Source organism: Malaya genurostris, chromosome 3 (assembly GCF_030247185.1).
Source record: "Malaya genurostris strain Urasoe2022 chromosome 3, Malgen_1.1, whole genome shotgun sequence".
NCBI lineage: Eukaryota > Metazoa > Arthropoda > Insecta > Diptera > Culicidae > Malaya > Malaya genurostris.
The window spans coordinates 166,462,069-166,477,964 of record NC_080572.1 but is presented as its reverse complement, the minus strand read 5'-3'; the positions used below and the strand labels follow the sequence as shown (position 1 = coordinate 166,477,964).

Here is a 15,896-nt window from a genome sequence, read left to right as displayed (position 1 = left end):
ATCAAGTATTCTGGATCTTCTATAATTCAGTGGCGTTATCCAGACGGATTATCGGAAGAAATTTTTGGATTAATTGTTTCAAATGTTTGTTATCTGTAGCCAATGGTTGGTCAAGTTAATTTATGTACTAATGAAAGCTCAATATTATTGTATTTTAATAATTGTAAAATAATGATAACAATAAAAAACAATATGTTTTAGATTAAAAATGTTTTTGCTATATGCTTCAGTTACGTAAAAGAAAAAGCGCAATTTATATTTGTCAGCAGGTGTAAACAAATGTTGTGATCGAAATTTTCAACAGGAACAAATTGAAATTGGTTGAATAAATACTGGTTTCTCTCTGCACATCAATCATTCATCGCCATCCATTAACACCTACTTTAACTTCAATCAGTTTCGATCTTTGAAATATTATTATTGATACTGTTAATGATCACAGTAAACCAATTGAGTAATGTGTTAATAACAACAAAATTGCTCAAACGATAGAGTAGGGCTAGCTCTCACATGACTTTTAGCTACTTATCTCATAACAGATTACTCCTTTTAGCTATTAAGGTTTATAATCTTGATGCATTCGTTCGTGTACAAACTTCACTCAAGGATGATGGGAAAATAATTACAATCTTACCTAAGGATATGGTAGAGTGTTTTTCACGATTTGCAGCTGTCTAATTCCATGGCATATGCCAAAAATAATGTATTTTCACGATTGATACGTCAAAGTTTGAGAATGTTTGAGGCATTCCAGTAAAAATCAAACTTTTGACCAATTAAGTTTCAATGAACTATGTCATAATTTTAATCACTGCGTCAGTAATATTAATGATTTTTGACTGATTAGAATAATTAATGCAGTTTTAATCACATTACCGAGTAACAACTTTTCAAACAATATCCTACTCAGTCAGTAATAATGTATGAGCATTAAAGATAGATCAGATAAGTATATATTCACCAATTGTAAGAAGTATCTCAATACTCTCGTTCAATATCATTGGTTAGGCTCCAAAAATATTTCCAAACGTATAAATACTCAGCGTATTATTCGGCTCACGCATTAATAAGTCGAATACGGATAACTCATTCATCCAAATACCAGGTAGACAACTCGGTTAAATGATTTCGCGAAATACAATTTGTGTAGGTGTTCAGAAAATAGTTATATTCACGAAGAATTCACTATACCGATCTTATTTTATTAACAGTTTTTCCTGTGTTCAGTGGTGTTCTTCCAGCAACAATGTTGCTCACCGGTGCCAACAAACAGGAAAATCCGTCATGACATGCGCAGGAGCTCAGTATCGGACCAAAGTGAAGAAAGTACATCGGTGACACCAAGTAATACAACTGCAGAAATAAAGTCCACGACGATTCGGTCATCATCGACGGAAATTATTACCACCAGTTCGAAATTATCCATGCTTGAGGAACTAGATAATACAAGTGTTAATTGGATACCTAGTGCAGATATCACAAAACTTGCAGATATTTTCAAAATATCACCTAAAGAACACACGATTGATAAAGTAAAACGAGATATTTCATCAGTCATTTATAATGACCAACATGGAAAAAGAGAACTATCATTCAAACCAGAACAGCAACAAGATGAGCTTTTAGAAGTTGCTGAAGTTCATCTCTTCAAACCTCTGTTCAAATACAAGACACTTCGGGAAACCCGTAATCATACGGGCAAGCGATTTGTCTACACTGCATAATCTACTCAAGTGTGAAACAACAAAATTCTAAATTTTCAAGTGGCCTCCTATACGACTTTATTTTTAATCTTAATTCTAAATCATTATATATAAGCTATAGCTATTATTGGTCCATCCAAACTGTTTTTGTTATTTACATTAGAATATCTGTGTGAGATCAATAGTGTGCTGATTCACCTACATCAGTAGTAGCTTTTCATTGAATGCCACCAAGAATGCAACGAGTGCGCAATGCTATTGGAATTTAGAGTAGAGAAGTGGGGTTTTATTGACACTGTTGGAAGGTACAGTACTTTGCCCCGGGAATTTCAAATGAAAATCGTCATAGTTATTATGATAGAGGACGTCAACAATCCAACAGGCTAGCCATGTACTCTAGATGGCGTCATGTTTTTCATACCTTTGCACACAATAAGTTGTGAATTCTAGCACTTAACAAGTTAACGAGGTATTGCTCACGTATAAATGAGACCATCGGCTCCTGTGCAATTCACATAGTTTGTGATCACAGTAGAAATCGCATATTAAGAATAACTCCTCGGAATGTCAAATATTATAAGTTCTACACAGATTTGAATCGGATAACGAAGTGCGTTTCGTAAAGGAACATGATTTGGTCAACTTTCTTTGTAAGTTTTACCTTAGACACAGTGTCAATTAGTCAATCATAATAAAATCGTAATTTTCGAAACCAGATTGTTCTACTAACAGTCGAAGAAATATATTGCTCTCCGCTACCTTATGATGACGAGGCATGGGATAATATTTCCGAACACTACATAAACTTCGATGACGTGTCATTTGGTAAAGAATTGAATCCCAAATCAGTCACTGAACCAATTTTCCAAACCATAGTGAAGAGAAGCTTAGTTCAAATACCAGAGGAACTATCGCTACATCCAATTCCACTAGTAGCAGGATTCGACGATGAAAACGACATGGAAGTTGCTGAATCACACATATTTCGACCGGTGTTCCGTTATAAATCCCAGTATGCTGAGAGAAGACGAGTAAGACAGATACCGTCGCAGTTTACTGCGCTTGTCGTTCAATAACGGCAATCTACTGCTCCACGAGTACCACCTAGGTGTAAAGTATATTTTAGAACTCATTTGTAAATTTATTCACTAGATCTCATCACTTTGTAATAATAAAACAAACAAAGCAATTATAGTTAATAAATAATACAACACATAATTTCGTTATCACACAAAAATTGATTTCAGTGCCAGTGCTGTAATTGCGTTTAGTCATACGGTCTGTTTAGTAAAAGCGTGTCAGCATAATTTTAAAATGATTTATTAATTAATAGTTTTTGACTTATACATACATTAAATACATTCAATTATTGCTTGGTTTCCGGAGGGATATTTCCCACTAAATTTTCGGCGTAAGCGGGAAACGCCTTCCAAATTTGTCGGGAGAGCTGCTTCTAAGTTTCCGATAGGATTAGCATAAGGCGATTGCGAACGGCAATCAAGTATCACAATGCATTTTTCCCGTTTCATTCAGTACAAAGCCGGCTTCGGTGTTTGGGATCATTATCTTCTTGCAAGATCCAGGGGTTGTTTTTTACATTGATTTTTCCGAATGGTGACGTGTGATAACTCGAGGATTGCGCGAACACAATATCACGATTCGTTTCATGTTTTTTTCGGTCCTTTTTCTTATCGAATTGGATTTGGATGGTCATCAACGGTTTTTGACTGTTTAAATCGTTGAACCGACTTCTTGACAAACGAAACCAAGTTAAAAGGTTCAGAGTCCCTCAGAGTGTGTGCAAAGGAACATGTCCTCGAAGACTAAAATACAGAGGTCCCTGCCAGCGAAAAAAAAGCTATGATTGACACGCTTTTATTCAACAGACTGTACTTTTGCAGTTCATGAAGTCGGAACTTTGAGATTCAGAAAAAACATAATAACTACAACCTTGCCATCGAGGGATTACAAACTATTCCAACAATTACAAACTTACAGTTTAAGCGCTTGAATTTTGTGCGAAGAGATGTCCAACTCCTCTGTGTGACGAAGAGCAAGCAAAATTTCTCCCCTCGCACTGACAACTTCAACGAGAACTCTTCTCTTTCATACATATACACCGCTGTTATATAAAGTGTGCACGCATCATGAGTGCGCGTGTTTATTTTCTTTTACCTCTAGCACTGAATCCGCACTAAAGTGCTAGAGAAGAGATCTCAAATTCTATGAGGTGAACGCATAGAGGTGTACACGCCGGTGAGCACTCTGGTGTATGGTTTGCGTATAAGAAGCATGGGGCACGCAAAATCAGCAAAATAAAACAATTTATTATTAAATTTTCGTTTTTCCTTGCAAGTTTTTCATAGCAAGGCCAGATCTACTCTCTATTAATTGAAGTTCACAGAAGTGTTCTCTCACCATCACGCGCCAGTGATCACTTGTGTGTATCTAGGCGAGACCACGTGAGAGCGATTCATGCGAAGAGAATGTGGTTCTCTCGCACCAGCTTCTTTCAACACAAGCACGCACTCAAAGTCTGTCTAATGGACACTGAGAAGAAGTGCGCTTTCCTTGTTGTGTGTAGCACACTAAATGTATCCGCAGTGTCGACTGTGGCGTTATTTTATGATGTACAGGAAGGTTTTTCCATAAATTTGTTGTATCACCAGAATACGTATATTTCTTGCCACATAGATTGCACTTCGCCTTTCACGACTTTTGGTCCACGTCAAAGAATTTCCGCAAGCCACTTTGTGTTGGAAGCATGACGTTTTCACATTTCCCCTATTTTCTCAAAAAAATTCATGTCATATCCTTTATATCGATACACGGATACTACACTAAAAGCCGATTCCTATTGAATATTTAGGGATTTTGTCGCTTGTCACTTTCGGATAATCAGTGCTAAGTTAGCGATTTAAATTGAACTGCTAGACGCGAGATGGTAGTTCAATTTGAACTACTTTAAGCACTGATAAGCCGAAGGCGAAACGCGAAGAAATAGAAACAATTTCTGTTGCTATTACGACGGGACCGGGGAGGGACGGAACGGAAGCATCAGGCTCGCGCATGTATTGATATGACGTGGACTAGCCGTCGTTGATATTCGTTCTCGACAATCTCGCATCGTCCCACAGACGCACTGAGAGAAAGTGCTATGAGTGTGAAAAATTATATTATTGAATCCTCTGAGAGTATGGCCTTTATGTGCGTGTTTTGTTGATGGTTTTCTCTCATTGAACTCTCTTTCAGTGCACTCGTGGGACGAAGCGAGATTGCCGAGAACGAGTTTCAAAGACGGCTGGTACACGTCATACTAATCCATACACGAGCCTGGCGCATCATCGAAGCCGAAGAAAAAAAATGTTCCATTGGGGACGGGTATAATCTATACCTTTCACACTGCCCACCTGGGTTCGATTCCCAACCCCGCACACAGGCAAATATTGAAATGAAATATTTCTGGTTAATGCTTCTATAACTGAAACAAACAAAAAACAATTCCATCGTAATGGGAATTGACTTCAATCTGTTACGATACTGTAAGTATCGAGACCAAAAGTATGGATACTAAAAATATTGCTCTGATGTGATATCGATACCAAAAATACCCGAATCATGATAGAAAGTATCGATACCTCAAAGTATCGACTCGGTATCGGACATCCCTAATAGGAAGTCGAAGAAATGCACTGTTGCGGAGAGCTCTGGGTCGCACATTAATATTAACTTCGTTGAGCAAAACGGGACAGTCGATTCTACCGTTGAATATATCGCGTGATAATTCTCGTCGCACTTGTAATGTGTCGAGACCGATCAATAACCCGCGACTTTCATAACTAGGCAGTTCATGAGGATCGGTCCACGGCAATTGGCGAAAAGCGAAGCGAACAAATCTGCGCTGTATTCCCTCAATTCTATTAGCACCGTTCAGGTAGCAGGGGTTCCAAACTGCCGAGCAATATTCGAGAGTTGAACGAACAAGCGAGCAGTAAAGCGATTTTAGACAGTGTATGTCTGTAAAGTGCTTAGTCATTCTCATTAAGAATCCTAAGCTACGGGAAGCTTTAGCTACCATGTAACTGATGTGATGCTTGAATGTGAGTTGTTCATCGAGATGGACGCCAAGATCCTTAACGCTAGTCGATCTTCCAACCAAGGATCCATCCAGAAAGTATTCGACATGCAATGGCATTTTTCTCCTCGTGAACGTAATGGCCGAGCACTTGTCTGGATTTACAATCATACGGTTAACTTTACACCAATCTGCGAAGATTAACAATTGCCACTGGAGAAAGGCTGCGTCTTCTAAGTTGCGGATGATGTGATAGATCTTGACATCATCAGCAAACGATAAGTGAGGACCTTCCAAGGCAAAATTGACATCATTGAAGTACAGTAAAAATATTAACGGTCCGAGATGACTTCCATGTGGTATTCCGGATGATGCGAGGAACTCTTCGGAAGTATGATCGTCAATTTTAACTGCTAAACGACGATTCCTAAGATACGACTGCAACCAACGAAGAATGTTCGAATTGAATCCAAGTCTGTCCAATTTAGCATCCGTGATGTCGTGGTTGATTATATCGAAAGCGGACTAAAGATCTGTGTAGATAACGTCCGTTTGTAAACCGTTAGATATTGCATCAATCACATAAGACAAAAACGATAGTAAGTTTGTGGTTGTTGAGCGGTTAGGCATGAAACCGTGTTGAATATCGACGATATATAGCGAGAGACATTCGAAATAATTTGCAGAGGGGAGCGATTACTCCACGCGAGCACTTTTTAAGAATAACTGCCGGTATTCTGTCAGGCCCTGGAAAATTTGAGGCTTTCATTTCTACAATTGCCGTCCGTATTGAGTCTTTGTTAATATTGATGCAGTTCAATGAGTTATTAGACAGGGGAACATTAAGTGCTGCGGCAGCAATTTGCTGCTGAGTCAAGATTTCGTTTGAAAAAAAACCTAGAAAACTTTTCCGCAAACATCTGGCAACTATCCTGTGTGCACGAACCAGTACGATCTCCAAAGTGCATTAACGAGGGCCCGAATTCTTTCCTCTGCTCATTCACATGTTTCCAGAAATACCTTGGATTTGATTTCAGTTTAGTTGTACGTTGTTCAAGTAGTTGGCATGGCAGCGCTAAACGGTTTTCTTGTACAACTGATTTATCTACACGTAGTGATTACGCAGGGAAAATCCTCCTCTTTAGAGCGGCTCTTTTGGTCGTTTTCAAATGTCTCACTTCCGCGGTTAGCCATGGTGGATGCCGGGTCTGCCGTCTCGATCGTTTCGGTACATAGTAGTCGATTGCGTAGCTCATAACATTAGAGAACGTCTGCACAGCAGCATTGACATCTTCGTTGTCGAGAATTTCATCCCAGTCGATTTGTGTCAAGAAGTCGGTCATATTGGTGTAGTCGGCTCTACTAAAATTATAGCAGATGATGTCCGTTGGAATGCAGGCGTTCTGTAAGCGATTCGAATCGAGCGCGATATGTAATGGAGGATGATGGCGAACAGAATTCACCAGAGGGAACAGTGAAGTACTAATCTTTGGTGCAACATCTTCTCTACTTGAAAAGCAAAGATCCAATATCCGATTATTTTCATTAACGACAGGATTCAACTGTCGAAGAAGGTTGTGGTTGTAGACGTCGAGCATGGTTGTAATGCCAATGTGGAAAGTGGAGAGCGCCGGATCAGGAAAGAAGAAGCCTCCGAAACTTGTCTGCCATTTTATGCTGAAAAAGTTGAAGTCTCCCACAATGAAGACTTCATCTACGGGTAGTATATGAGTGGAAGCAATTTCTTGCAACGACTGTATGTATGCATCGATTAGCGGTAGATCGCGGCATCGGTCCGGAGGAAGATATATCACACAAAGGTAGAGGGAAAAATTGACCAGTTTCAAACGCACCCAAACCTGCTCGACGCATTTACCAGATGCGGTTTCGATCAATTGCGCCTTCAAACGACGATGCACTGCGATAAGCACCCCGCCTCCAATAGTTTTTGAGTTATTTAAGGGGCTGCGATCGGTACGGAATACTTCGTAGTTGGATCCAAAACCTTGAACGGATAGCGTACAATCACTGAGCCACGTCTCCGAAAGAGCGATGATGTCGAAGCAATCATCCGAGCAAGCCAGCAAATAGTCGTTGATGTGCATGTTCATGCCTCCAACGTTCTGGTAGTACAAGTGCAGCGGTTGACTAGATTGATCGTGCGATGGATAACTGCAAACGACGGGAAGTGAATCATATTAAGTTAATAATACATAAGTTATTAATACATGAGCGAACATTGTTACAATTTGATGCAAATGATAATTAAACTGAAGCAACTTGGTAATGCATAACGATTTATTGTCGCTGTTACAGCATATATTTTGAGATTCCTTTTTGTGCGAAACTTCATACTGCTACTGCTGTCCATACTCTCACATCAGTCCCATATCGATTTTCACCAATTTTGAATTAGCTTGAGGAATGAAATCTATCCTCAATATACTCTCAGAAATTGCAATAAAAATTGAGGGTTTGTTCAGTAAAATGTGAAAAAAATATCAGTTCATATCAGTACCATTCAGTGCAAATTTCAATAATTTCATTTGTTCCAATATTTGAATAGCAAAGGTGCATTACCTATATTTCATGATTTAGCATTAGGTAGCTCAATAAATAAAAAAATCGGAAATAAAATTTTGATCGGCTTTTTCTCGACATGTCGATTTTCCATATGGGACTGATATGCAGGTATAGGCAGTGCTGCTGATGAAAATCGAAATGTAAGCAACATTCGAAACCGTCGGCCGTGCGAGAGAAATCAAACAAATGACATCATGATGCCATTCTGTGATTGGTCCGTGAAAACATAGGTCAATTCAAACCAATTTTTCAATAGTTTGCTATTGAAATACTGAAACGACGTTGCCATACATGTTTAAGTTAAACGTTTCTGAATCGATTGGTTGTTAAGTTACATACATCCATCAACAAGTGACTGAGTTATTTTCATTCAAAATTATTACAGAAAAATGTTACGAGGCTAGTTTTGCATTTTTCAATTGACACCCGGTTCCGTCTAGTGAAGAGTAAGGAATTTTGAATGCAAAAAAATGAAATAAACAAACACCTCCTTTAGCTTCTATATATAATATTCCTGCGGTAACATAGAACAATAACATCAATAATAACAAGCGACAATAAATTGATGAACAATGCGATGCGACTAGTGATCCAATGGGATCGTTATGAGAGGGGAGTAGCGAGTACCGATTAGCTTTTTTTAGATATTTTTTTACACTAAATGTATTATGATAATCCCGGCGTTAGGAACATTTCTGGATCTAGAACCATTCAACGTTTGAACAAAATGTGAATAGAGTAATTATTAAAAAAGGCGGACGGGTAATGTCAGGAGCACAATTGCACGACGAAAATACGAAAAAATTCCGTTGATTCCATTCCATCTAATTTCTGAGTGTCGATAGTTACTCAATTAGTTAGGGATCAAGAGTAAACCAAGTTAAGTTGTGTTGGTAGTTTGTGTATTACGTACATTTTATTATGTACGTATGTCATTGATCTATGTATTCATATATGCAGTTCAACCAGTTTATCAAAGTGGCTTGCACGATTGAGTTTCAAACAATCTTTTTTAACAATAATTTATTCTCAAATTAATGGTAAGCCTGACTTTTTGGATGAAATATAAGTTTTGATCAATTTTTCATCAACGTTTGATGAAAAATTGCTTATATTTTATGAATGTAGAATTTAATTCCCCAATAAAAAAAAGTTAGCAATACTGCTTCAATGCATTTTTTATTTGATTGCGCTACACTGTTACGTATCGTTTTGTATCACACTACTGGTGGCTGCTTTTCAGCACCGGACCACCAGTTCAGGGTCGTTTATCTTGTTGGTCTCCTAGAGAATCTTCACTTCACTATTTTTAGGCGGACTTTCTTCCCAACCTGTGGTCACTGAGTAAATCGTTTATTCGGCGGAAACAGAATTACACAAAAAAAACTAAACAAAATGGACGACACAGCTTGTATAGAAAAAGACCGTACAATTTAAATTTTTAAATTCTATATATTTTTAGCGCACGATAAAAAAAAACATAAAGGCAAAATGGTTCACTTTTTACTTGCGCTTTTATTTTGTAGAAAAACTTAGCTTCGACGCTCCGTTGCGGCCGTGATGATCGTTGATCGACTTGGTGGACTCTGCTGACGACGACGGACGGGGTGGCACGGACTTCGGGGCGGTGGAACAGCAACTCGTCTCCAGATGAAGCAGCAACTCGGTCTGTGTGTAGCGTAGGCCTGCGTTTCACTACGAAGGAGGACCCGGGGAGTGGTACCGTGCACAAATCACTATACGCGAGTGTCTAACTTTATATCGAGTAGGGCTTCTAACGTTTTCGGTCACTTCGGCAAATATCTTCCGCCTGTTCAACACTGCCGTTTGCGGACCGGAATCGCACTCGCGTCGTGCTAGCACTGCTTAGTTTGATATACCGGGGAATTTAAAAAACGATCCTACCGCACTTGCCCCACTCGATTACCGTGATCGAAACAAACGTTCGTGCGGATCTTCGACACGGATTACCACAGAGATCCCTTTGGATCTTTTCTAAAACTTTATAACGAAAACGATTGAAACGCAATCACTTTGGGCGGGTGATACGCTGCTGCTGTCTTCACTCCTCCGGGCCAGAAAACTATTCGTTCCCCGCGAAGGTTTTCCCGCGGATTTTATCTGCTTGGGGTCCGTTTTCCATCTCATACCCACCGCCACCCTCAAAGCATGCCACCCCGCATATTATGTTGCGATGATGACGATGATGACGACGATGACAGTGTGCAGACAGATGACGGTTACAATATTTTATCGTTTTATTATGGTTGGTGTCATGAACTGTGTATTTGAATTTTAGTACTTTTATAAGTGTATTTGCTGTTCTGTTTCCTTTTGCCGAAATAATCATAATTTATTAAATAAATTTGTATAAAGAAATATATGAACTTACGAATGTAAATAAATGAATAATATAAATAAATAAATAGTGTAAATAAATTACTGTAAATATATAAATAAATAATAAATAATAAAAATACATTATTTGAAAAATATATACAAGCTGGACTCAGTGACCAAAGGAACTACATTGTGACCAGAGAATAACAGGTCACAATTTTCCCCGACTCGGTTTAAAAAAAAACCATAGGTTTTTTTTCGAACAAAAGCCGACTTCTAATGCGACTACTTCTTCTTTAGTACCAGTTTCAATTCCGAGGGATGATTTTTCCAATGGCCAGAGGAGCTCTCTCTCCCGGAATTGTATGATTCTAAAGGAGTGAGCCTGTCCATTTTCAGTCTCGTGCTCTTGCCGAAATATTTGTCAAAATCAGGTGCGATTTGTTCCATCCATCATTCCCAAAACAACTGCGAAAGTGTAGCTGTCGAAACTGTTTAATATGCGTCAGAATTTGAGACGGTCAGTGAAATTTCTCCGGTCACCAAGAAGATAAACGACCCTGAACTGGTGGTCCGGTGCTAAAAGCAGCCACCAGTAGTGTGATACAAAAACAATCGTAACAACACAAAATGAACAAAACTAAATATTTTCTTTCACAAAAGCAGTTTTCCGGAAAAATAAATTGTTTTACGACAACATTCCATATCCATTGCCTTTCGCGTGTTGAATTAAAGGTACCTATTTTGCGGGTTTACTTATGGAATATACGTAAAATTTTATATCGCAATAATTTCTTCAAGAGGAAATCCATATAGGAATGTGTTTGTTGCTAATCAAATGTGTTAGTGGAAGTAAGCTGAAACTGAAATAATTTTTCTCGAGCAGTTTCAAGAAAAACGGATGAGTTTTAGACTAAGATTTTCGCTTTTCTTGAATTGCAATTTCAAGCAGAATGTACTGATTGGTTTATTTTTCAACCATATGGAAGATTTATTGATTAAAATTAGGAAACCAAGCGCCGGAATTTGTTTTAACGCACACATGATTGACATTACTCATACGCTTGCAAAGAGTCTTGTTCCTTAATTGATTGTGTGGATTATGCATGTTTTCACGTTTTCGTTTCAAGAATTTGAAACGCTGTATTCACACTTAGGACCTATTCGCATCAAACATATTTTGACCCACCAAATTTCAATAGATATAATGGTTCATGATAAAAATGATATATAGTTCTGAACGCAAACTTTTGTGTAAATCGTGTGTGTTGACGAAATATGGAAGGGGTCATGGCCGTAGTTGTCGCCCGTGAACTGATCATATTTTCAATCGCCTGGAGAAGGAATGAGGCTACGTTTTGTGCAACTCGAACTTGACGCCAGGTCCGCTTTAAAAAAATAGAAATGTCCTTTTTTAGCCCACTTGATCACATTTCAGAAAGCAGTATCTTATTTTTTATTTATTCGCAACGACCCTTCTTAATCCACCTTGTGGTGTGATAATGGCTTTCTCTTGCCATTCAAATAGTCTCATGAGAATATTGTATGATTCTATCCTCGGTTATACGTATTGTGAGCTTATCAAATAACCTAATAGTAGGTTTCAAACGAGTCTAAGTCTTTCGAAATTGATTTTTCCATCTCTGAGAAATTTTGTTGCATTGAAAAACACTGAGATTTGTCGGTTGCGTCACTTATACCATTATATCTCTGGAACTGGAAGCGACAGCCATTTGATCTTCGAACTTGATCAATTGCCCAATAGTAGCTTTCAAACGAGCCCAAGTTGGTTGAAATCGGATCATCCAACTTTCAGATAATTGAGCGCGAAAAAATTGTTGAATGGTGCACACACATACACACACACAGACATTTTCCCATCTCGTCCAGCTAAGTCGTATGGTATATAACACCATGAGTCTCCGAGGCTCTGTTCGAAAGTCGGTTTTCCAGCAAATCTATTACCTTTTCATAGGGAAAGGCAAAAATACGCTATTCCAAAATATGAACACTTTTTTGTGTTTTAGTAAACAATCTCCTCAAGGTAGGTTGAAAACAATCTGTTCAAACAACGAGTTCGAAATATATACGAATTTCCAGTATCAAACCATTATTCACAGAAAGTAGTCTCGATTGTGAAGAAATTCAATATGATTAAGTTTTTATTCATATCAATTTTCTATACGGTACTGATTAACGACGTGGTACTCTCTGGAAGTAAGTTTGAAGTAAGATGCACTATTCGATAATTAATTCATTGTTACGTGCAGAAAATATTGTTTGCTACTTTGGTACGTGGGCTAATTATCGTACAGGAGATGGGAAATTCACAGTAGACAATATTGATCCGATCTTATGTACCCATTTAATCTATTCATTTTTTGGAATAAACAACGACGGAGCGATTGCGATTCTGGATGCTTGGTTGGACCTATCAGATGGTTTGAATTTTATAGGAAAATTCAATAACCTGAAAAAAGCCAATCCAGCATTAAAAACGTTGGCAGCCATAGGGGGCTGGAATTGGGGATCGAGTAAATTTTCAACTGTTGCTAAAAGCTCCATTTTGAGGAATAATTTTGCCGTACAAACAAGAAAATTTTGTCAAAAATATGGATTCGATGGCATCGATATTGATTGGGAATATCCGGCTCAGCGCGACGGTAATCCATCCATCGATAAAACAAATTTTGTTCTAATGTTAAAAGAAATGCGCATAGAATTCCAAAAGTATGGTCTACTACTGACTGTTGCTGTAGCAGCAACTGCTAATTCTGCGGCCATTTCTTACGATATTCCTAGCGTTTCCGCAAATGTCGACTATATAAATTTGATGGAATATGACTTTCATGGTTATTACGACGGTTTGACTGGCAATAATGCTCCATTGTACGCTGGATCAGCTGATATAACGGAAGCACAGAAACAGATTAACGTAAATAGTAGTGTGAAATATTGGCTCAAACAGGGAGCTCCCGCCGCCAAACTAAATTTAGGAATGCCATTGTACGGCAGAACATACACTCTAAGTAATGCAAATCAACATGGTGTTGGAGCCCCAGTTTCTGGCGCTGGTGCTGCCGGTCCATACACAAAAGAGTTTGGCTTTATAGGTTACAATGAGGTAGGCCCACGTCAGTCAATAGTTTTGTCACTACAAGCTTGAACATTCTTCACAGATATGCGAAATCAAACTTTCTAACGCGTGGACGAAAGTTTGGGATGATATTCAAATGGTTCCTTATATCTACAGCGGTAATCAATGGATTGGATATGATAATGCTCGAAGTATTTTGGCAAAGGTGAGTTATACTGTAGCCAACTTATGAAGAAATATTTTCTCAAACAAAATATTTTCAGTGTAATTTAATAAAAAAATACAATCTAGCTGGGGGTATGGTTTGGTCAATCGAAACCGACGACTTTCTTGGAAAATGTGGAAATAAATTTGAATTGATTACCACTCTGAAAAATTGCCTAACCTACAACAATGGCAACCCTACAACTACAACACAGAAAACGACTACTAAGAGTCCGGTTATAACAACAAAATCCACTACCCCAGCGACCATAACTAGTTCCTTTGTTTGTAAATCTAATGGCTATTTCAGAGATCCTACTGATTGTACCAAGTTCTATTATTGCTACAACTCCAATCGATATACATTTATATGTCCTGCTAATTTATATTATGATTCAAACATAAACAGTTGCAATTACCCTGCTAGTGTTAACTGTCCATGATGTCACTTCAAGCAAATAAAAAAAAAACAAGCATGGAAATTCCAAATTTCGATTTGCCTGTGAACTTCGTCATAACGTTATTATATCATAAATAAATAGGTAAATAAGTCACCATTTTACGAGGTTTCTCAAGAGGTCTTCCCTGTGACAAAAATATCACTTTACTACCTTGATCAAAAAGGTCCCGGAATTTATTCTGAAAATTAAAAATACAACTCCCCATCGACTGCAACACACTTATGCCAGCGCTTGCATCAATCCTCGATATATTGTTTAAATTCAGTTTTTGTTATGACCATCAGAGGAGCCATCCGCGATTTTTCCATAATCTCATCCCGGGTGCTGAAACGCGTTCCACGGAGTGGTTTCTTGAGTCGACCGAATAGAATAAAGTTGCAGGGAGCCAAATTAGATAAATTCGGTGGTTTCTCAATGGTATTCGTTTCGAAAATTTCGAGCCAAATGTTCACGGATAACGATGGTAATGTGTGACGGTTCGTTATCGTGGTGCAAGATCTACGAGTTGTTTGACCACAAATCTGGTCTTTCACAGCGAACTGCTTCACGCAAACGTCTTATAACACCCAAATAATACTCTTTGTAGACGGTCTGGCCTTGTGGAAGGAATTCATGATACACAACACCCTTTTTATGTGGAACACATCTTTATTTTCTATATAGGGGTGCAAATTAGAAACTCAAGAAAAAATACACGTAGAAATGTGGGCAGGTTTTAAACACTTACAGCTCAGTATATTTTATATCAATTATTAGTATTATTTTATTATTTGATTGAACATATTTCTAAGATTCGATTTGAATGTATCAAGCCACGTATTTTCAATTATAAATGATTGAAGTTTTGATCAGCAGCGAGCAGTGTCCTTTTTGTATGCTAAAAATCTCCGGCATATCGGATTTCCCTGCCATAGACGACGGTTTTGAAGGAGTAAGCGATATATCAAAGGAAAAGCATCGCTCTGATTGGTCAATAGATGCAAAAGCGAAGCTGTTGGAAGCACGCGAATCTATAAATAGAAGCAAAATTATAGCTAATGCTTCAGCCCTACGCGTAGCATGCTAGAGGTAGGTTGTTGCTAGACAGCAAGACAAAAAGTGCCATGAAACGATTTGAAGCTTCAATTGGTATGCTCTGATCTTGTGTCATGCAAGATCGGATGAAATTCCATGTTATGTCGTTTCGAGTGAGAAATTCACATCAACCTCGACCTTTTTTGCGAGCATGGCGCCCTCAGGCGAGTTCGCATCGAATCTCGTACACAGAAGTAGGGAAGAGAAATGTCAAATTCGTGCGCGCTAAAATAGCAGCACTGCGCACCCATACAATTGACATGATATGTTGAATGTGACACCGTGCGATGGCGTTGCTGAACTGAAGATTGATTTCGTTCCAAGCTAACAGGGTCTGCTAATACACAACAAATTTTTAA

The 15,896-nt window shown here is 38.3% G+C and overlaps 1 protein-coding gene and 1 long non-coding RNA gene across 2 annotated transcripts; both read left to right on the top strand.

Moving 5' to 3' along the window:
- Window positions 1-1,052: 1,052 nt before the first annotated feature.
- LOC131436474 (uncharacterized) lies at window positions 1,053-2,921 on the top strand. The gene is made up of 3 exons (XR_009230629.1): window positions 1,053-1,146; window positions 1,212-2,353; window positions 2,420-2,921. It is a non-coding gene; the product is annotated as an uncharacterized LOC131436474 (long non-coding RNA).
- Window positions 2,922-12,787: 9,866 nt separating this feature from the next.
- Window positions 12,788-14,559, top strand: LOC131436350 (chitinase-3-like protein 1). The gene is made up of 4 exons (XM_058605023.1): window positions 12,788-12,918; window positions 12,972-13,825; window positions 13,881-14,003; window positions 14,062-14,559. The coding sequence occupies exons 1-4, from the start codon at window positions 12,852-12,854 to the stop codon at window positions 14,443-14,445; spliced, it is 1,428 nt and encodes a 475-aa protein (XP_058461006.1). The 5' UTR covers window positions 12,788-12,851; the 3' UTR covers window positions 14,446-14,559.
- The last annotated feature ends 1,337 nt before the right edge of the window (window positions 14,560-15,896 follow it).

Coding starts and splice junctions, on each gene's coding strand:
- LOC131436350 (XM_058605023.1), top strand. CDS start 12,852: ATGATTAAGTTTTTATTCATATCAATTTTCTATACGGTACTGATTAAC. Junction 12,919..12,971: donor CGACGTGGTACTCTCTGGAA/GTAAGTTTGAAG, acceptor TGTTACGTGCAG/AAAATATTGTTTGCTACTTT. Junction 14,004..14,061: donor CTCGAAGTATTTTGGCAAAG/GTGAGTTATACT, acceptor AAATATTTTCAG/TGTAATTTAATAAAAAAATA.